General features: G+C 41.5%; 1 protein-coding gene across 1 annotated transcript in view; it reads right to left on the reverse strand.

Moving 5' to 3' along the window:
* Positions 1-1,499: 1,499 nt before the first annotated feature.
* C9 (complement C9) overlaps positions 1,500-22,491 on the reverse strand; it is a 70,959-nt gene continuing 49,967 nt past the window's right edge. Inside the window, exons 10-11 of the mRNA XM_056112204.1 lie at positions 3,669-3,899; positions 1,500-1,848 (exon numbers count right to left, since the gene is read on the reverse strand). Coding sequence (XP_055968179.1) covers positions 1,825-1,848; positions 3,669-3,899 — 255 coding nt within the window. The 3' untranslated portion in view covers positions 1,500-1,824. The remainder of the gene's footprint in view (positions 1,849-3,668; positions 3,900-22,491) is intronic.

The following is a 22,491-nucleotide window of genomic DNA, read 5'->3' on the forward strand; positions in this document are numbered from 1 at the left end:
TTATAAATGCATTAAATCTTGGTTAATATCAAGTAAAATAATCATGGGGCCAGAGCAATAGAACAACCGGTGGGGTGTATGCCTTGCACATGACCAATCAAGGTTTTATTGCCAGGACTTCAAATGGTCTCCAAGAACTGCAAGGAATAATTTCTGAGCACAGAGCTAGGAGTAACCCCTGAGAATCTCCAGGTGTGGTCCAAAAACAAACAAAACAATTTAAAAAATCAATAGAGTGATATCATAATGTTGATTTTAATTATTTTTTGTGTTTAGTATGTCTCCTTTTGCCTTTTGGGCCCCTCTCTCTCTCTCTCTCTCTCTCTCTCTCTCTCTCTCTGTCATTTTTGAGGATTATCAAACCTTTTAAAAAATCTTCAGGCTTTTAGTACCACATTCTCTAAAAGATAAAATACAGTCCATTCCTTTAGCCAGCTCCTTATATGGGTAGGCTTACCTTCTGAAATGTATAAAGCTTACATTTATGGAATATAAAGTAACATAATGGAGAATAACACCTGAGGTAGTAGAGATAAGGACCAGGAGGATTCTCCATGGTTTGGAAGCTGGCCTCACATGCTGGGGGAAAAGACAGCTGAGATAGAGAAGGGACCACCAAGCAAAGGATGCTTGGAGGGCTCTCTCAGGATGGAAGCTGCGGGCTAAAAGTAGAGTACAGGCCGAACATGACGGCCACTTATTACCTGTATTGCAAGCCACAACACCCAAAAAGATAGAGTAAAAGGGAATGTTCCTGCCACAGAGGCGGGGGCAGGGGGAATTGGGGTGGGGGTGGTAGGAGGGATACTGGGAACACAGGTGGTGGAGAATGGGCACTGGTAGAGGGATGGGTATACAATCATTGTGTGACTGAAACGTAATCACAAAAGTGTGTAAATCTGTAATTGTATCTCATGTTGTTTCATTAAAAATTTTTTAAAAAAAATATAAAGCTTAAAGGCAATAGCCACAGAAGTTGACTGCAGTGTTGAGGGGGCCAGAAGGGAAATTGGGGACATTGGTGGAGGGTAATGGGCACTAGTGAAAGGACTGGTATTGGAACATTGCATGACCGAAATTCAATCATAAATATCTTTGTAACTTTGTAATTAATGGTGATTCAATAAAATTTTAAAAAATCAAATGGCTAAAACTAGGAATTGCAATGGACTTAGGATATTGCTAACCTCTTTTTTTTCCTTGGTAAAATATGATTGAATACAGGCAGTTTCACATGATTTAAGCTGATAGCTTTTGGTTGCACATACATTTTTTCCTTGGAGGTGGTGTCTTGAGCTGGAGAACTAAGACTAACAAGAGCAGAGTGTTGTGCCTGTGGTGGTGCTCAGGATTTGCCAAAAGAGTACATGCACTTATAGACGGATGACCAAACAAGGCACAATTATGCAAACAAGAGTGAAGCCATACAGTCCAGACTTGTGGTAATGGAAATAGTGGAACATATTAATCATACAAAGCACTTTGGCACTGACTTTAAAGCCTTTTAACCAATGTTCTCTTTTTAATTTAATTTTGTTTTGTTAGGGAGAGATTGGCATTGCCTGTGGGAGAAAGCAGTGCTGGCATATTTCACTGCTGACTCTCCTCATTAGGGCAGAACAAATGAAAACATCATAGGAGCTTAAGGAGGAAAAGAAACATTCTGGATAGAGGAGAGAGGAGACTTCAGATGCCGGTGAGATTTTCAGAAAGCACTTTGCTTCTTCCTTTGGCACCAAGAATTATCTCAAGGGGCAGGATCATATACTGGCTGATCCAAGTGTTTTTTTTTCTTTTTATAGGATCCCAGGGAAGCCAACAGCTCTATTCTCTTCTTGGCCCCGAATTCTAGAAACAAACAAACAAAAAGCATGGTAAAATCTAAATAATGACTAGAACGTTAGTTTTGAGTTCATCCACCCATCTTTTATTCCTCCTCTTTACTTCTGCATTATGATATACCAGATAGAATGAGGTCCTGGGAACAGAATGAGATCTGAGCTAGAAGACATCTTTCTGAAATAGAGGAGCCAATTATTTATTGTAGGCCGAGTAGAAGGGCTTAGTGTTGGAGAAGCATATGAAGAAAGGGGCTCTGGGAGAACAGATACAGAATAGATTTCTGAAAATACTGGAGGAGATTTCACTAAAGAGATGTCTATTGACCTGAATATGGAATAGAAGTTTCAAATGTGACTTGGTTTGGTAATCAGAGGATTAGGAAATGAAAGAACAGAAGGAAGGAAAGAAAGAGAAATAGGAAAGAAGGGAAGAAGGAAGGAAAAGGAGGTAGGAAGACACGTCTAGGAAGAATCCACCTCAGGGATTGTGGATCCCTTGAGTTGGGATGAACAACTGATTTATTTTGCTTTGGGGTTTGCCACTTTGAAAAAGCTAATAAAGTAGATCTCATGAGCAACCAGGTAAAGAACCCTCAGTTTGGAATAAACTCGCATGGTGAATAAAGGAAAGGGAAGCAGGATTGGTTGAGGGGGAAAAAAAGATGTAGAACACATCAGGTTCAGTGAATCACATGTGAAAAGAAAGATTATGAGTACAGTTTTTAGCTTCAGATGGACTCAGGCCAGGGAAGATAAAACTGGACATTCAGAGAACTGATGCACAGCAGATTTTTCCTTAGAAAAACGATTTGAGATAAAGGTTTCATCACAGTCTAAGGTCTTAGTAAATTCTTTTGGCATTAGCAACAGGAAAACTTTATTTTTTCTTGTGAAAAAGTAAAAACAATATCCGAAAGTATTAGCTGTAAAACACAGTGCAAAAATCTGTTTTCAGATCTTCACATTCTTAAAGTTAAAATTGCAAAATTTAACAAATACTATTTGTGAAAAGTTAAAAAACATCGAAAGCAATATCAAATAGTTTTATTGTTACATGTGTCCTTTTGTATACAAATTCAAAACTACAGGCTGAAAAGTGTGCACACTAACTTAAGGGAAACAATCACATTTGAACAATGTATATGATAGATAAGAGGCAATAGGGACTTTTATTTTACAGGAGAAGAGATGTAATCCAAAGTACCCTCTACTATATCTATCATCTTAAAAGGGCTTTAAAGTACATATATAAGTGTGCACACACATGTTTTATATAAATTTGCTTATATATGATGTGTACATATAATCTACATGTTTGGCATCTGTTATTCTGATTGTTTTTTGGTCATTATATTGTGCAAACTTTTTTTTCACATTAATATTTTTCCAACAATTGCAATTCATTACTCTTTAGAGTTCTGGTTAAATATTGAGTTTGATATTATGACTGCCAAATGACAAATAAAGGGGGTTGTGACCATTTTAAGCTTTGCATTCCAGTTTTTGTCATCTGTTCACATGGAATCTAGCAGTTTAGTGAGAATTAATTTAAGAATGAGCCTTCAACGTAAATAACTTCATCAGGGGCCCGCTTTAAAAAAAGAGAGAAATTGAGGCCAGAGTGATGGTCCAGCAGGTAGGGCATTTGCCTTTCATGCTGCTGACCCGGGTTCAATCCCTGGCATCCCATATGGTACCTCAAGCACCTCCAGGAGTAATTCCTGAGTGCAGAGCCAGGAGAACTCCTGAATATCACTGGGTATTACCTAAAAGGCCAAAATAAATAAATAAAAGAGAAATTAATGACATTTAAAAAGTGGTTCTCACCTGAGAAGGAACGTTTTGTTTCCTTCTTTCACAAGCCAGTCCCTCAAAGTTGACTGGGCACATACATGAGCACTGCCCATCCATCAGAACCGCTGTGCCTGCATTCTGGCATGGGTGACATTTTCTTGCATCAAATTCAGAGATATAATCTCTAATGGCTTTTTCCAAATTTTGCTTCTTTTGGTGGGCATCTTTTATTTTTAGTGGGACCAAATTATATATCGGAGATAGCTTAAAGAAAATAAAACATTTAGATTATTCAGATTGTAAGAAAGCAAAACAAAATATCTCTTGGATATAGGAAATAAATACACTGTAGCACTGTCCTGTAGCACTGTCCTCCCATTGGTCATCGATTTGCTCGAGTGGGCACCAGTAACGTCTCCATCGTGAGACTTGTTGTTACTGTTTTTTGCATATCAAATACGCCACAGGGAGCTTGCCAGACTCTGCTGTGTGGGAGGGATACTCTTGGTAGCTTGTGGGGCTCTCTGAGAGGGATGGAGGAATAGAACCCGGGTCGGCTGTGTGCAAGGCAAATGCCCTACCTGCTGTGCTATCGCTCCAGTCCAGGAAATAACTGTAAGAAAGCAAAAAAAAAAAAAAGCCTGTAGGTTTTTTTTCACAGATAGAGTTTGACAGGACACTTCACTCAATTGTTTGTATATCTATTCACTGATCACTTGATCACATGATATCCCATTACAATTTGCTTGAGTGGGAGTCAGTAACGTCTCCATTTGTTCCTGTCGCATGTTAGTGTAGCTTAGTGATGTCTGCTCGCTCCAGGAAGACAAAGAGCCTCAAATTGTTCTTTCAGGGTCTTGATGAAGAAGTCTGACCATTTTGTAGGTGAGTGACCATGCGTTCTTTTGACATCATGTGGAATCCAGTCAGTAACAACTCTAGTCCAGCAGTCATCTTCAAATTGCATTGTGTGTCCAGCCCATCTGATTTTTGATGCCTTGGCAAATGAGACAGCATCCCGGATTCTCAATCATCAATGGAGGTCGAAACTCCGGATCCCTTCTCTCTCTTGAGTAAAGCATGATACTCCAAGCTTAGCTCTTTTGATTCCTCTCTGGGTGAACCCGAATAGCGTTCTCATCCTGTTTTCGTAGGACCCAGGTCTCTGAGGTGTTTGTTAGTGCAGGGAGAACGATGGAGTCAAAGAGATGTGCCTGGAGCCATTCATCTTCTTAGCTATTTCTTCGATGCTCTTGAAGGCGTTCCACACTGCTCTCTTCCTCCTGCACAGCTCAGGTGACAGGTCGTTTGTCAATGTTGAGTTCTCGACCTAGGTACACATAATTGCTGCATTCGAAGATGTTCATTCTGTTGAGAGCAAATGGAACATCAGGAACTAGTCCGTTTTTCATTAACATTGTCTTCGTGAGATTCAGTTGCAGTCCAACCTTTCCACACTCACGTTCAAAGTCGGCCAGCATCTGTGCCACTTGGCTAATGTTTGGTCTTATTAGAACGATGTCATCAGCAAAGCGGAGGTGGTGTAGTTGCCGACGGTCTATTTTCACTCCCATTCCTTTCCATTCCAGTCTTCACATGACATTCTCGAGGGTGGCACTGAAGAGTTTTGGTGAAATGGTATCACCCTGCTGAACCCCTCTCTTGACATGGATGATCACTTCTTTGTAGAATGGTGAGATCCTTGTAGTGAATCTGTAATACAGCTCATAGAGGATCATGACGTACTGAGTTTGAACTCCCTGTTTGGCTAGGGCTTCGATGACCACTTCCGTCTCAACAGAATCAAAGACCTTCTTTAAATAGATCAACGTTAGACAGAGCGGCATCTTGAACTCCCAAGAAACCTCAATGAGCTTGGTCACTGTACGGATATGGTTGATCGTATTGAATCCTTTTCGGAACCTGGCTTGCTTGCGTGGTTCTCCTTTATCTAGTGTTCTGCCAATTCTATTCAGGATGACTCGAGTGAACAGCTTGTAGATGATGGACCACAGGCAGATCTGGCAGTAGTTGCCAATGTCATGAATGTCTCCCTTCTTACACAATAGAATGGTCCTGCTAGTTTTTCATTGGAACAGAACCTGGCATTCAGACAGGTAGTGTGTGAAAAGCCTAGCCAGTGTATTGACGAGTACTAATAGCAGATTCTTCAGGTGTTCAGGTCTGACCTTGTCTGGGCCGGGTGCTGTACACTTTTTTACCAACAAAATGGTGTGTCGAATTTCAAAAGGGAGAAGTTTGGGAATGACATATTCATCCTGTGGAATTTGGTATATGGGCAGATGAATGTGTCTCTCAAAGAGATCTGAGTAGAAGTCATGGATAATCTTCTCCATTGCCCTTCTGGAAGATGTGATACATCCATCAGGACTTCGGAGGGCAGTCATCTTGGTCTTGTAGTTGGCGAAGGACAGGCGGGCATTGCAAATAATTTTCTCAGATTCTGCTGCATTGGCCAGCACTGCTCCTCTTCTCTCGTTGAGGTCTTCTTTTTTGGCTTCTCTGCACTGCTTTGTGAGCTCAGACGTTAGCTTGTGGTTGCCTGAGGCTCATGCCAAGCCACATTGGCAAATGAGCTCGAGAGTTTCCAAAGACAGGCGTCTTTTTGTGGCTTTCTATCTCTTGGCATTTCTCGCACAATCATGGAGGTACTGAACCAGTTGATCATGTTCCTCGTCGATGTCATCAACGATAGTATCTTCCCATGTTGCCTCAATAGTGCCAGTTGGTGGTCGTTCTGGGAGTTCTCTTCTTAAACTTTGTAGCCTTCTCTCCCCACTCTGTGATGTAGAATTTTGCACGAAGGAGACAGTGGTCCGATCCCACTTGGAATTTTGGGACAACAGCGACATCGGTCAGACAAAACTGACGATTGAATATGATGTGGTCAATTCGTTGTGGAACTTTCCACCAGGAGACTCCCATTTCCAGCATTTAGATTTGGCCTTCTGGAACTGTGAGTATCCATGGATGGTCTTGGTTGACATGATGAACTCAGACAGTCTTTCACCCTTTTCGTTCCATTCTAGGCCATAGGTCCCAATGTGGAGTTCTTTGGGCTAACTTCTTGGTCCTATCTTGGCATTAAAATCACCGACAATGATCTTGTAGAAAATGTGATCTTTTTTATAGAACTTCTCCAACTCCATGTAGAACTTCTCAATTTCTTCGTCATCATAGTTGGATATTGGTGCATAGACGAAAACAGAAACTGCTGGCAATGAGCCACATCTATTCAAGCATAATTGTCTGATTCGTGTTGTTAGGTATTCGAATGAATCAATGCTCGTGGTCAAGTTCATGTTGACAAGGACACGGACACCACTGATGCCTCTTTCGTCGCATGTTCCAAGGAAGAGTTCTTCTCCGGTGTCGAAAATGGTGTGATGTGGTTAATGCATTCTCGCCTTGGTCAGATAAATGATGTCATAGTTGATCTTCTGTGCTTGCACCATCAGGTCCTCGATGGATGCTTCTGATGCCAGCATACGTGCATTGAAAGTACAAACAGTCATTTTAGTCTTTCTTCATTTTGGCAGCCTAGTTCAGCCCTGAGATTTTATCATCCTCTCCTTGCTCATTAGTATCTATTCATTAGTTTAACAAAATTGAATTAATATTGTTATGGCTATTAAATGATTATTATTCAGATTATGTCAGATGTAATGTTAGCATTTTGGGGGGCAGAACCATGTCCACCAGTGATGGGAGTTTTTCCCTGTGCAGTGATACTCAGCACTTTCTGAGTATCACTCAGAGCAATCTTCCTGGTCCTATAATTTTAGTGATTAAGACAAAATTAGTTGGTGACACGGGGACAGTGGTGGAGAATCATCGATATTGGTCCTGGTGGTGGGGTGTAGTAACTTTGTACCTCAATACCATGAACTTTAACACTATTACAATCATATTGCTTAAACTATATAAAAAGTAGCAAGTCAATGCAGAGAAAAAATTTTTAAAAAACTATACTAGAGGGCCACAGAGATAGTTTAGTGGACTGAGAACAGGCCTTGTGTACAGCAGACCTGAGTTAGAACTCCAGCATCAGATGGTCTCCTAAGTACTGTATGGTCTCTAGAGAACTTCCAGGATTACCACTGGCCCCCAAGACAAAAGACTCTGCCAGTGACTCAATCTAGTTACCATTTTTATGGTCACAAAGATGGATATTAAAATAATTATACATATTATTTAAAAATAAAAGCTGTGACATATGTTATAAAAGATAGACATACATACTTTTAAAATAAATAACCTGGGTTTAAACTTTTGGAAGGTTAATTTGGTGACATATTATTTTGTGAATTGTTTAGTACACCTTCTTCTTGCTTCCCCTGTTTCATCCCATGTGTTGGATAACACTGGGTTGTCTTTGTTGCTCCTGCAGGAAGCTTAAGGTTTACTGAGCCACTCCTAGAACAGTGCAACTGAGGCACAACTAATAATGCTATATTGCTTTTTCTCTTTCCTTTATGTCATTTGTATCATTTATTTAGCAATGTCCTTTTTGTATAGACACAGGAAGACAGTTGATGCTATGCTACGTAACATGGGAGTTCACAGATCACAGATCATCCTGTTATTCGTCGATTGCCTCGAGCAGGCCCCAGTAACATCTCCTTCATCCTGGCCCTGAGGTTATATTCAAAGCTCTTTAGGAGAATGAGACCCATCATTTTTACTGGTATTTGGCATATTGGGTGCGCCACGGGGAGTTTGCCAGACTCTGCCGTGTGGGCAGGCTACATTCGGTAGCCTGCCAGTTTGTCAAAGTAGGAATGAAAAAACATGGGAGTTAATTGACTCCAAAACAATATTTACTCCTGTGCATCCATATTTACTTGACGTAAGCCTCAGTTGCCCTTAGTTCCTAGCACTCCAAGAATAGGGTCCTGACGAGGGACTTATGGACCCAGGGCAAGCCGTGAGCTACTTTGGCATCAAAATGGGCCAGGACAAGCGCCATAGTACTTAAGTATAAGTTAAGACCATGGTCATGGACAAACTCTGTCATGACCCAAAAAAAGAGGTACCTGAATAAGGACCCTGCTGGGATTAGGAAGACGAACTTGGCCTGAAGACTGTGGTCTGGAATATATAATGAGATGTTCCCAGGAAGAACCAAACTTTAAGCTTAATATATCTCTGTGCTCATACAAAATGACATTACTAAATAAATCATAAAAATGACATAAAGGAGGGGCTGGAGAGATAGCACAGCGGGTAGGGCGTTTGCCTTGCACGCGGCCGACCCAGGTTCGATTTCCAGCATCTCATATGGTCCCTTGAGCACCGCCAGGTGTAACTCCTGAGTGCAGAGCCAGGAGTAACCCCTGCGCATCACTGGGTGTGACCCAAAAAGCAAAAAAAAAATGCCATAAAGGAAAGAGAAAAGCATGATAGTATTATTAGTTGTGCCTCAGTTGCACTATTGTAGGAGTGGCTCAATAAACCTTAAGCTCCCTGTGGGAGCAGCGAAGACAACCCAGTGTTATCCAGCACCCATGGCTCATACATGTCATCTTTTATCAAAGAGAATGTCTGTGCACAGGGGCAGATCTAGAATATCCCTCAAGGAAAATTCACCTGGGCACTTTTACTTTAATGTTTGCTTGTTTGTCTTTCTTGGCCAATACTGTTGGGGGTTACTTTGAGATAATTTGAGATGATTAGTCCTCCAAAGCAAGCAAGCAAAAACAAACGAACAAACAAACAAAAAACAACCAAAAACAAACCAAAAAACTAAAACCAAAACCGAAAATCAAAATCCTGAAGGATAATATATAGGAGAGTATTTTCCAGACCTAGAGGTTCCTTTGAAAGACCAAATCAGATGCAGAAGCTCTAACTATAATAAACATAACATATCTGCATCAAAATGTAAAATATCTGAATTCCTGATGTGATATACTATAGCACTGTAGCACTGTCCTCCCGTTGTTCATCGATTTGCTCAAGCGGGCATCAGTAGCATCTCTATTGCGAGACTTGTTACTGTTTTTGGCATATTGAATATGCCATGGGGAGCTTGCCAGGCTCTGCCATGTGGGCAGGATACTCTCGGGAGCTTGCCAGGCTCTCCGAGAGGGAGAAAGGAAAAAATCATTTCTGTAGTATTCTTACCCAAATTCATAACTTAACCCATTCTTTGTTTTATTGAATCACCATGAGATACAGTCACAAAGCTTTCATGTTTGAGCTTCAGTCATACAATGGTCAAACACTCATCCCTCCACCAGTCCACATTCTCCACTTCCAATGTCCCAATATACCCTTGCCCCACCTTTTCCAACCCTCCCTCTGCCTCTATGGCAAACAATCTCCCCCATACCCTCTCTCTATTTTTGGGCATTATAGTTTGCAATACAGATACTGAGAGGTTATCATGTTTGGTCCTTTACTTTCATCACACATCTCCCGTCCTGAGCGATTCCTCCAATCATCATTGTCTTAGTGATCTCTTCTCTATTCCAGCTGCCTTCTCCCCCAGTTCATGAGACAGGCTTCCAACTATGGAGCAATATTCCTTGTGTCTACTGTTCTTGGGTATCACTCTCATGTTCTGTTATTTTGTATTCCATCAATGAGCTACTCTTAGCCTCAACTGAGAAATGTTTGACACAGTAACTGATCAGTACTCCTCATAGACTGAAGACTAATATAACATAACTAAATGTAAATGATGAAATGAAAATGTAATATAGGCTTCTAATTGGGTTTAAACAGCAACAATAACATTGCAAACTGGGAACAAATTGGTGATTTTTTTTTATTTTTGAGTCACACCTCATGTTGCACAGGTGTTATTCCTGAATCTACACTCAGGAATTACTCCTGGTGGTGCTCGGGGGACCATATGGGATGCTGGGAATTGAACCCGGGTTGGTTGCATGTAAGGCAAATGCCCTACACCCCTACCCACGTACTATCACTCCAGCCCCTAAAACTGGTGAAATTCACATAAGCTCTGGGATTCAGTCCATGTTCATTTTCTGATTTTGGTAAGTGCACTGTGGTTGTGCATGTTGTTAACATTTAAGGGCTGTGGGATGTAGGCTTTTTTTGTGAACTCAGTACTGTTTTTGCAATTTTACAGCCTACTATTTGTAAACTTTTACTCTAAAGTCTAAAGTTATTTCAAAATCAAAAATAAAAGAGGACAACTGTAATCAAAGATTCCATTAAGAGGGAAAAAGGCATCTTGAGAGAGATGTTTACAATAGTTTTTGGTGAGTATGCACTCATATACAAACTATATCAAGAACTTCTACAAAGCCAAAAAAAACTGTACACCAGATCATTCTTTTATAAATTCGTATGAAGGATTCAGATTTCAGCTATGTTCTATTTATCTGGAAAAAGAAACATCTTACCAACATTACCATATTGGCACAAACAACATAAGCATGTGGTGGAGTCATTAGGATGTTTCAGACAAGAAAATCATCTTGTTTTACCCTTCAAAGGAAAATCAAGGCCAGATAATCTGAGGTACAGGAATAAAGGGTCATGGAGAAAACATAATTGGGATGAAAAGCATAAACGGCATTCAAATAGATAAGGATGAAGGCCATGAAATGGCATTGGTTTCAAAGGACCCAAGAACTCTGAAGCCAAAAATCCTACAAGAAGACAAAGAACAATTAAAATGTATTCCTTGAAGTTTTCCTGAGCAGCCCAAAGATTTTTCTCTTGTATTTTTGAACTTTTAGGTAATAAGAATTTCCTTTAGGTATCATAAAACACATAAAATAAATAATATTACAGAATATTAATTGCATTTTTAAGCTTTAGGCTTGCAACTTAAATTATATGTCAACTGTAGTTTTGTTTTTAAGTTAGAATGTGTCACTTTTATTCCTGGAGAAGAGAATTAGGAAAAGATTTTCTCTATGCTACTATAACTGTGTTATACATAGAACACTGGTCCTATGGTTCTTTAGTACACTGATGCTTTTTAACATCTGATAAATCACTGTTAAAAGTTTCACAATACTATAGGATAAAAATGATAATTGAATTAGTTTGTTATTACCCATGTTGCCCCAGTAAATTCCCAGGTAGACAGATAAGAGTGGTTCAGTGGTTGAGGGAAATATATAAAGAACAAGAAAAAATGAAAAAGGCAAGATGGAGGTAAAAGCAACACAGTTGTACAAAATTCATCCCAGGAGGAAATTTATACATTTGTTCTAGTGATATAGATATGCTTTCTACAACTTTCTTAGTATTGACTAAGGCAAATCAACTTAATGATCATACGCACATAAGGAAAATTTACCTGAGTACCAAGAAAAATTAAATAACTGAAAAAAGACCAATTTCTCCATTAGTTCATATATAAGTAATATTACATATTGTCACTGTCACTGTCACTGTCCTCCCGTTGTTCATCGATTTGCTCGAGTGGGCCCAGTAACGTCTCCATTGTAGACTTTGCTGTTACTGTGTTTGGCATATTGAATACGTCATGGGTAGCTTGCCAGGCTCTGCCGTGCGGGCGAGATACTCTTGGTAGTTTGCTGGGCTCTTCAAGAGGGGCGGAGGAATCGAACTCGGGTCGGCCATGTTGGCTGCGTGCAAGGCAAACGCCCTACTGCTGTGTTATCGCTCCAGCCCAATATTACATATTATAATATATCACCACATACTTTTAGGAACTAAAGCAATGGATTAAATATCTTTTGATTTTGATAATGCCAGAACAAAATTTTATGGAAAGCCAATAATACTATTTGCAAATTATACTGATCACTATAGCTATTTCGAAGAAATAATAAACATTATACTTATTTAGAAATTGTGATCACTTGATCACTTGACTTCCCGTTAATCGTCGATTTGCTCAAGCGGGCACCAGTAACGTCTCCATTTGTCCCTGTCGTGTTCTAGTGTAGCCCAATGGCGTCTGTTCATTCTAGGAACATGAAGAACCTCAAACCGATTGTTCATGATCTTGATGAAGAAGTCTGACCACCTGCTAGGTGGGCAACCACACGGTCTTTTGACGTCTCGTGGAATCCAGTCAGCAATGGCTCTAGTCCAGCGGTCATCTCTAGATCTCATTACATGTCCAGCCCATCTGATTTTTGACGCCTTGGCAAACAAGACAGTGTCCCTGATTCTTGATCATCGATGGAGGTCAGAACTCCAGATTCTCTCTCAATTGAGTGAAGTGTGATACTCCAAGCATAGCTCTTTTGACTCCTCTTTGGGAGACCCGAATAGTGTTCTCATCCTGTTTTCATAGAGCCCAGGTCTCTGAGGCATATGTTAATGCAGGAAAAACAATGGAATCCAAGAGATGAGCCTAGAACTGGAGATTCTTCATCCTCTTAGCTATTTCTTCTATGCTGTTGAAGGCGTTCCAAGATGCTCTCTTCCTCCTGCACAACTCAGGTGCCATGTCATTCGTCATGTTGACTTCTTGACCCAGGTACACAAAACTGTTGCATTTAGTGATGTTCATTCCATTGAGAGCGAATGGAACACCAGGAACAAGACTGTTTCTCATAAACATTGTCTTTGGTAAGATTCAGCTGTAGTCCGACCTTTCCACACTCACGGTCGAAGTCGGCCAGCATTTTTGCTGCTTGGCTAATGTTTGGTGTTATTAGAACAATGACATCAGCAAAGCAGAGGTGGTGTAGTTGCCGACCATCTATATTCACTCCCATTCCTTCCCATTCCAGTCGTCGCATGATGCTCTCGAGGGTGACACTGAAGAGTTTTGGTGAAATGGTATCACCATGCCGAACCCCTCTCTTGACATCAATGATTACTTCTTTGTAGAATGGTGAGATCCTGGTAGTGAATCTGTAATACAGCTCATGGAGGATCCTGATGTATTGACTTTGATTGCCCTGATTAGCTAGGGCTTCAATGACCGCTTCCATCTCAACAGAATCAAAGGCCTTCTTTAAATCAATGAACGTAAGACAGAGCAGAGAAATCTCAATGAGCTTGGTTATCATGTGAATATGGTCGATGGTGCTGAATTCTTTGTGGAACCTGGCTTGCTCACATGGTTGTCCTTCATCTAGTGTTCTGCCAATCCTGTTCAGGATGACTCGAGAACAGCTTGTAGATGACAGACAATAGGAAAATTGGGCGGTAGTTGTCAATGTCGTGGATGTCTCCCTTTTTGTACAGTAGTACAGTTCTGCTGGTTTTCCATTGGGACGGAACATTGCATTCAGACAGGTAGGGTGTGAAGAGCCGAGCCAGCGTATTGATGAGTACTGATGGCTGGTTCTTCAGGTGTTCAGGTCTAACCTTGTCTGGGCCGGGTGCTGTTCATTTCTTTACCGACAAAATGGCATGTCGGATTTCAGAAGGGAGAACATTGGGAATGACATATCCGTCCTGTGGAATTTGGTATGTGGGCAGGTGGACATGGCTATCGAAGAGATCTGAGTAGAAGTCATGGATAATCTTCTCCATTGACCTTCTGGAAGATGTGATACATCCGTCAGGACTTCGGAGGGCAGTCATCTTGGTCTTGTAGTTGGCGAAGGACAGGCGGGCATTACCAGTGCTTTTCCCTGTTTCTGCCGCATTTACCAGCACTTCTGCTCTTCTCTCTTTGAGGTCTTCCTTGATCACATCTCTGCACTGCTTTGTGAGCTCGGACATTCGCTTGCGGTTGCCTGAAGCATGCACCAAAACACGTTGTCGAATAAACTCAAGAATTTGGATATTGTGAATAATTAAAATTTCCTTCAGCAGACTTTTTTATAACTAGTGTATAGCAGTTAACTAGAGAATAAATCCAAGTTTCATTATTTTGTTGAGATAAAATCTAGACTCTTTGTATCAACATTTAGGCAAGCTGGAAATACAATTAATGTAATTCCTCAAAATGCGAATTCTATGACAAAAATAAACACTGAAAGAGAGGCCCAGTCTATCTATTCTGCGTGGAGTATGGGCCAAGAGAAAATTCTTTGGCTCACTCCTCAAGAAGTGATTTATGGACTGTTGAAACATACAAATTATGGGAGAATTAGGACCACAGAATTCTACTTAATAGAAGAACATCTAGTATAGAAAGGAGTATGTAAATATACATGTGACTATACCGAGAGTATTCGATATGCCAGATACAGTAACAACAAAGTCTCCAATGGAGACGTTACTGGGTCCGCTCGAGCAAATCTATATTCATATATATGAAAATATGTGCATATGTATAACATGACATACAAGCATATGTATATATTTATATAGATCACCAAGAATTTTGCTTAGAAAATCTCAACACCCTGACCCCACACACGCAGCCCGCCGAGCGAGCCCCGCCGCCGGAGGACAGCGCGGACCCCAGCCCCCAGCCCCAGTGCGCATCCAGCTCTGGACCAGTGCACACAGCAGCCCACCGGCCCCCCGAATCCAGGTGGGTTGGAGGAGCCCAGCGGAGCCCCGCCCCTGACCCCACACCCCCTGACCCCACACGCGCCGCCCGCCGAGCGAGCCCCGCCGCCGGAGGACAGCGCGGACCCCAGCACGCATCCAGCTCCGGATCAGTACGCACAGCAGCCCACCGGCCCCCCGAATCCAGGTGGGTTGGAGGAGCCCAGCGCCACCCGCCGAGCGAGCCCCGCCGCCGGAGGACAGCGCGGACCCCAGCCCCCAGCCCCAGCGCGCATCCAGCTCCGGACCAGTACGCACAGCAGCCCACCGGCCCCCCGAATCCAGGTGGGTTGGAGGAGCCCAGCGGAGCCCCGCCCCTGACCCCACACACGCCCGCCCGCCGAGCGAGCCCCGCAGGAGGACAGCCCCGATCCCAGGATCCTGGGAGGGAGTGGCCTGGGACTGGCTAGGGGCGTGGCCTCTAAGAAGGGGGCATGGCCTCTTAAAAGTGGGCGTGGCCTGCTTCCGGGTGGGCTGCCGCTTACGCGGCCGCAGGTATATCACTCACTCCAAGCAATTTGGACCTTCATTCTTTCATCCTTTTCATCAACTTGTTACCTAATACCAACCAAAATTTCTCACCTCTTCTACTACAATTCAACAAAATCCCACTCGCCTACTCCATTTCCAACAAAAGTTCTGTTTGAAAATAGCTATACAAGCTCAGTAGTAAATAGCAACTCCTCCAAAAGTTTCACTCAATGTCAGTTATAAAACAAAGAATAACGCCGGATTCAGAAGAAGGTTAGACTCAGAAAGGTAGAAGAGGCGCATCTAGCAGCAACAAAGCTGAACGGCTCCTGTCAGTCTCTCCTCACTCAACCAGAACAGTAGCAGCGAGTGTGAAGGACCAAACCACACTGGTCACAATGGTAAAGCAACGCAAAAGCCCACCAAACTTTCTTATTCACGAGGCTAGCCCAGAAGACACCAACAGTACTATAGCGTTAGACAACCTCTCTGACAAGGAATTCAGAATGGAGCTATTCAGGATGCTTAGGGAACTAAAAGAAACAATGGAAATCAATGCCAATAAAAGACAAGAGGATTTGAAGGCAGAAATGAGGAAAATGCAATCGGAAATGTCGGATCTGAAAAACCTGGTAGCCGAATTGAAAACCACAGTGGAAGGCCTCAGCAGCAGAGTAACAGCGGCTGAGAACAGAATCAGTGAGCTCGAAGATCAAGTTCAGAGTCTTGTCGGAAAAGAGCAGAAAATGGAAAAGAGACTCACAGTTCGAGAACAGATGGCAAGAGAAGATCGTGATGAAGCCAAGAGGGGTAACATAAGAATTATTGGAGTCCCAGAGGGACAGGAAGAAAACCTTGATGAAGAAGAAATCGTTGCTACAACGTTTCCAGAGCTGAAGAAAACTTGTGACCACATCCAGGAGGCCCCAAGGGTACCGGCTAGAAGAAATCCAAATAAAAATACCCCAAGACACATCCTGATCAAAATGACCAAAACCTTAGACACAGACAAAATACTGAAAACAGCAATATCGAAGAAAGAAATCTCTTACAAAGGAGCATCCTTAAAATTCACAGCTGATTTTTCTGATGAAACCCTCAGGGCCCGAAAACAGTGGTGGGACATAGTGAAAAAACTCAATGAAATAAATGCTTCTCCAAAAATACTTTACCCAGTGAGACTCTCATTCATAATAGAAGGAACAACACACAGTTTCACAGACAAACAACAGCTCAGGAACTTCAGAGACTCAAAACCATGGTTACAAGTACAACTAAATGGGCTACTTTAAGGCAAGACAGGCCTCTCAAATACACCAAATTTCAACGGAACAATGGGACAAAATCCCATAACAATAATCTCTCTCAATGTCAATGGGCTAAATGCACCAAGTAAAAGACATAGAGTGGCAGGATGGATTAGAAAATTGAACCCAACATTCTGCTGCCTGCAAGAAACACATCTCAATAGCCAAAGCAAACACAGACTCAGAGTCAAAGGCTGGAAAACAATCCTACAGGCAAACAGCTCCCATAAAAAAGCTAGGGTAGCCATCCTAATATCAGACCACATCGATTTGAGAGTGAAGAAGGTCACAAGGGACAATGAAGGCCATTTCTTATTGACCAAAGGATCTGTACAACAGGAAGAACTTACAATAATAAATGTATATGCACCTAATGAGAGACCAGCAAAGTACTTAAAACAACTACTCATAGACTTCGAGAAAGACATCGATAGCAACACAATACTAGTGGGAGACTTCAACACCGCTTTGTCACCTCTTGATAGATCAACCAGACTCAAGCTTAGCAAGGACATACTTCATCTGAGGGAAACAATGGAAGAAAGGGACTTAGTAGGTATATACAGGACACTTCATCCACAAAAAGCTGAGTACACTTTCTTCTCAAGCATACATGGAACGTTCTCCAAGATAGACCACATGCTGAGCCACAAAACATGCCTCCATAAAATTAAGAAGATAGAGATTATATCAACAATCTTCTCAGACCATAATGCGCTGAAATTAGAAGTAAATCACACACAAAAACAGAAAACTAAATTAAACACATGGAAATTAAACAATGTGCTACTGAACAACGAGTGGCTTAGACAGGAAATTAAAGAGGAAATCAAAAGATTCCTAGAAACAAATGAAAATGAGGACACGAGTTACCAAAACTTATGGGACACAGCAAAAGCGGTCTTAAGAGGAAAGTTTATAGCTCTACAAGCATTCCTCAGAAAGGAGGAGGGAGCCCACATAAATAAACTAACCTCACAGCTTAAGAACTTGGAGAAGGACCAACAAAAGGAGCACAACCCTTACAGGAGGAAGGAAATAATAAAACTCAGAGCAGAGATTAACGAGATGGAAACCCAGAAAACAATCCGAAAGATCAATGAAACCAAGAGCTGGTTCTTTGAGAAAATTAACAAAATCGATAAGCCCCTAGCAAAACTAACAAAGAAAGGGAGAGAGAAAACCCTAATAAACCGAATCAGAAATGAAAAGGGGGTCATTACAACAGAAACTACAGAAATTCAAAGGATCCTCAGGGAGTACTTTGAGAAACTGTATGCCACGGAACATCAAAACCTCGAGGAAATGGATAAATTCCTAGACTCCTACAGACTCCCAAGGCTGAACCAAGAATACCTGGAATACCTGAACAGACCTATCACCATCAAGGAAATTAAAATGGTAATAAAAAGTCTCCCCAAGCACAAAAGCCCTGGCCCGGATGGATTCACCAGTGAATTCTTCCAAATCTTTAAAGAAGACTTACTCCCAATCCTCTTTAAGCTTTTCCATGAAATTGAAATATCAAATACACTTCCGAACAGTTTCTATGAAGCAAATATCACACTGATACCAAATGCAGACAGAGATAACACAAAGAAAGAGAACTACAGGCCGATATCCCTGATGAACACAGATGCAAAGATCCTCAACAAACTACTAGCAAATAGAATCCAACTACTCATCAAAAAGATCATACACCATGACCAAGTAGGATTCATCCCAGGGATGCAAGGATGGTTTAACATTCGGAAATCAATCAACATAATCCATCATATCAACAAAAGAAAAGATAAAAAGCATATGATCATATCAATAGATACAGAGAAAGCATTTGACAAGATCCAGCACCCCTTTATGATGAAAACCCTAGCCAAAATGGGTATAGAGGGGACTTTCCTCAACATAGTTAAAGCCATCTACCACAAGCCTACAGCAAGCATCATCCTCAATGGGGAAAACCTGAGAGCCTTCCCTCTAAGATCAGGGACAAGACAAGGATGCCCACTCTCTCCACTGCTGTTCAATATAGTACTGGAAGTACTTGCAATAGCAATTAGGCAAGAAAAAGATATTAAGGGCATTCAGGTAGGAAAGGAAGAAATAAAGCTCTCACTATTCGCAGATGATATGATACTATACTTAGAGAACCCAATAACCTCCACCAAAAAACTCCTAGAAACAATAGACTTGTATAGTAAAGTAGCAGGCTATAAAATCAATACCCAAAAATCCATGGCTTTCCTATACGCAAACAGTGAGAGAGAGGAAAGCTATATGAAAAAATCAATCCCGTTCACAATTGTGCCCCAGAAAATCAAGTACCTAGGAATCAGCTTAACTAAGGAAGTAAAGGACCTGTACAAAGAAAACTACAAAACGCTACTTCAGGAAATAAAAGAGGGCATGAGAAAATGGAAAGACATCCCCTGCTCATGGGTTGGGAGACTTAACATTGTCAAAATGGCAATACTACCAAAAGCACTGTACAAATTCAATGCAATTCCTATAAGGATACCCATGACATTCTTCAAAGAAATGGAGCAAACATTCCTGAAATTTATATGGAACAATAAGCCCCCACGAATAGCTAAAGCAATTCTTGGGAAAAAGAAAATCGGAGGAATCAACCTCCCTAACTTCAAACTTTACTACAAAGCGGTAATAATCAAAACAGCATGATACTGGAACAAAGGCAGAACTGCAGACCAATGGAACAGAGTTGAATACACTGACATCTCCCCTCAATCATATGATCATCTAATCTTTGATAAACGTGCAAGAAATGTGAAGTGGAGTAAGGAAAGCCTCTTTAACAAATTGTGCTGACATCACTGGATGGCTACATGCAAAAAAATGGGCTCAGAACTCTGCCTAACACCATGTACAAAGGTAAGATCAAAATGGATTAAAGACCTCAACATCAGACCAGAAACCATAAGATACATTGAAGACAAAGTTGGCAAAACCCTCCATGACATTGAGGTTAATGGTATGTTCAAAGATGACACGCCACTGGCTGAGCAAGTGAAAACAGAGATAGATAAATGGGACTATCTTAAACTAAGAAGCTTCTGTACCTCCAAAGAAACAGTGACCAAAATACAAAGACAGTCTACAGAATGGGAAAGAATATTCGCCGAATACACATCTGGCAAGGGGTTGATATCAAGGATATACAAAATACTGGTTGAACTCCACAAGAAGAAAACATCCAACCCCATCAAAAAATGGGGCAATGAAATGAACAGAAACTTTCTCAAGGAAGAAATCCGAATGGCAAAAAAGCACATGAGAAAATGCTCTACATCATTAATCATCAGGGAGATGCAGATCAAAACCACAATGAGATACCATCTCACACCTCAGAGACTGGCCCACATTCAAAAGAACAAAAGCAACCGTTGCTGGTGCGGATGTGGCGAGAAAGGGACACTCCTTCACTGTTGGTGGGAATGCCGACTGGTTCAGCCCTTTTGGAAAACAGTATGGACGTTCCTCAAAAAATTAGAAATTGAGCTCCCATTTGACCCAGCTATACCACTCCTGGGAATATATCCCAGAGAGGCAAAAATGTGTAGCCGAAGTGACATCTGCACTTGTTAGTTCATTGCAGCACTCTTTACAGTAGCCAGAAACTGGAAGAGACCTGAGTGCCCAAGAACAGATGACTGGTTAAAGAAACTTTGGTACATCTACACAATGGAGTACTATGTAGCTGTTAGAAAAGATGAAGTCATGAAATTTATGTACAAGTGGTACAACATGGAAAGTATCATGCTAAGCGAAATGAGTCAGAAAGAGAGGGATAGACATAGAAAGATTGCATTCATCTGGGGGATATAAAGTAACAAAATATGAGATTAATACCCAAGAATAGCTGAGATCAACACCAGGAGAATTACTCCATAACTTAGAGGCCAGTCGGGTATTCTAGGGGAAAGGACAATTCAGATAGAAAGGGGAACACCAAGTGGAGTGTGTTTGGAGGATCCTCCCAGGAGGGGAGATGCAGGCGTTGAAAGTAGACTGGACTGAACATGTTCGCCACTCAATGCCTCTTTTGCTGATCACAACACCCAAAAGGAGAGAGAGAACAGAAGGGAATGCCCTGCCACAGTGGCAGGGGGGCATGGGGGGATGGGGGGGAGGGATATTATCCTGGTGGTGGAAAATGGGCACTCGTGGAGGGATGGGTATTTGATCTTGGTATGACCGAGATCCAAGCACAAAAATTTGTAAATCTACAACTGTACCTCACGGTGTTTCACTAATAATAAAAAAAAAGAAAAGAAAAGAAATAAAAAAAAAAAAGAAAATCTCACCAGTAGATCTAGGGCATAGCTCAGTGGAAAAGTGCTTGCCATGCATGTGAAAAGCCCTGAGTTTGTCCCCCGGTACCATTAAAAAAAGAGCACTGTAGCAGTGTAGCACTGTCCTCCCATTGTTCATCGATTTGCTCGAGTGGGCTCGAGTCTTCATCCTGAGACTTGTTGCTACTGTGTTTGGCATATCGAATATGCCACAGGGAGCTTGCCAGGCTCTGCCGTGCGGGTGGAATACTCTCAGTAGCTTGCTGGGCTCTCCAAGAGGGGTGGAGGAATAGAACTCGGGTTGGCCGGGTTCGCCGTGTGCAAGACAGAATAATATCTTAGCATATATTCATAATTATTTATAAAAGCTTCAGGGTAATATAATTTTAGTCTCTCCTCTAAAACCAACTGTTCACAATATAGGTACCTACCTAATTGATTTAGTTTGTCACAGAGAATCAAAGATAAGCAGATAAAGGTTTATGGTGTGTAGAGATAAATCTTAACAATTATTTAAATAATTATATAGGAGGGTTAGCTATTTCAATATAAGATCAGCTCCAATGTTTGAATTTGTCATTTTTTTAAACAACAAAAAGCTTATCAAAGAATGAGTTAGTGATTATAGATTGTGTAATTATCTCATGGAAACATCTTCCTATTAACCAAAAGACAGTTCAACTGAATTAATAAGTACAAGCTTTCCTATATCTTATATCTTTTCTGGGAGCTAAAAGTCACTAAAAGTATTTTATTGTTTTCTAAGCTTCAGATACAGAAACATAATTTTACAAAACAATGCATGATATACTAAATATAACTGACATTTTCTTAGGTACAAAAGCTCACTTTTCCCAGTTTGTGAAAAAATATACTAAAATTTATAATTTGTATTAAATGTCTACTAATCAAAAACCTGGGGTCTATAGTTGCTCTTAAAAATAAACTATGTGTGAGTTTTCCCGCCGCTTCTCGAACCCGGGATTTGGATTTTCACCGTGCAAGCCCCAGGCATCCCCTGGAGGCCGGGAGACAAAGCAAATCTGAGCCTCTCTGCCTCTCCCTTTCCACAGCCCAAGCTGAGCTGGTCTCTTCTTCCCACTCACCCAGGTCAGTTTTGCCGCTGCTTCTCGAACCCGGGACTTGAATTTCATCGTGCAAGCCCTGAGGCGTCCCCCGGAGGCCAGGATACAAAGCAGATCTGAGCCCCTCTGCCTCTCCCTTTCCGCTGCGGAAGCCGATTGGTCTCTTCTACCCACCCAGTCTTTACTCTCGGGAGACACACCAGGTCTCCGTGCGGGTGTGGCTACTTTAAAAGAGGGCATGGCT

This window comes from Sorex fumeus, unplaced genomic scaffold (genome assembly GCF_029834395.1).
Source record: "Sorex fumeus unplaced genomic scaffold, SorFum_2.1 ptg000015l, whole genome shotgun sequence".
Classification (NCBI taxonomy): domain Eukaryota; kingdom Metazoa; phylum Chordata; class Mammalia; order Eulipotyphla; family Soricidae; genus Sorex; species Sorex fumeus.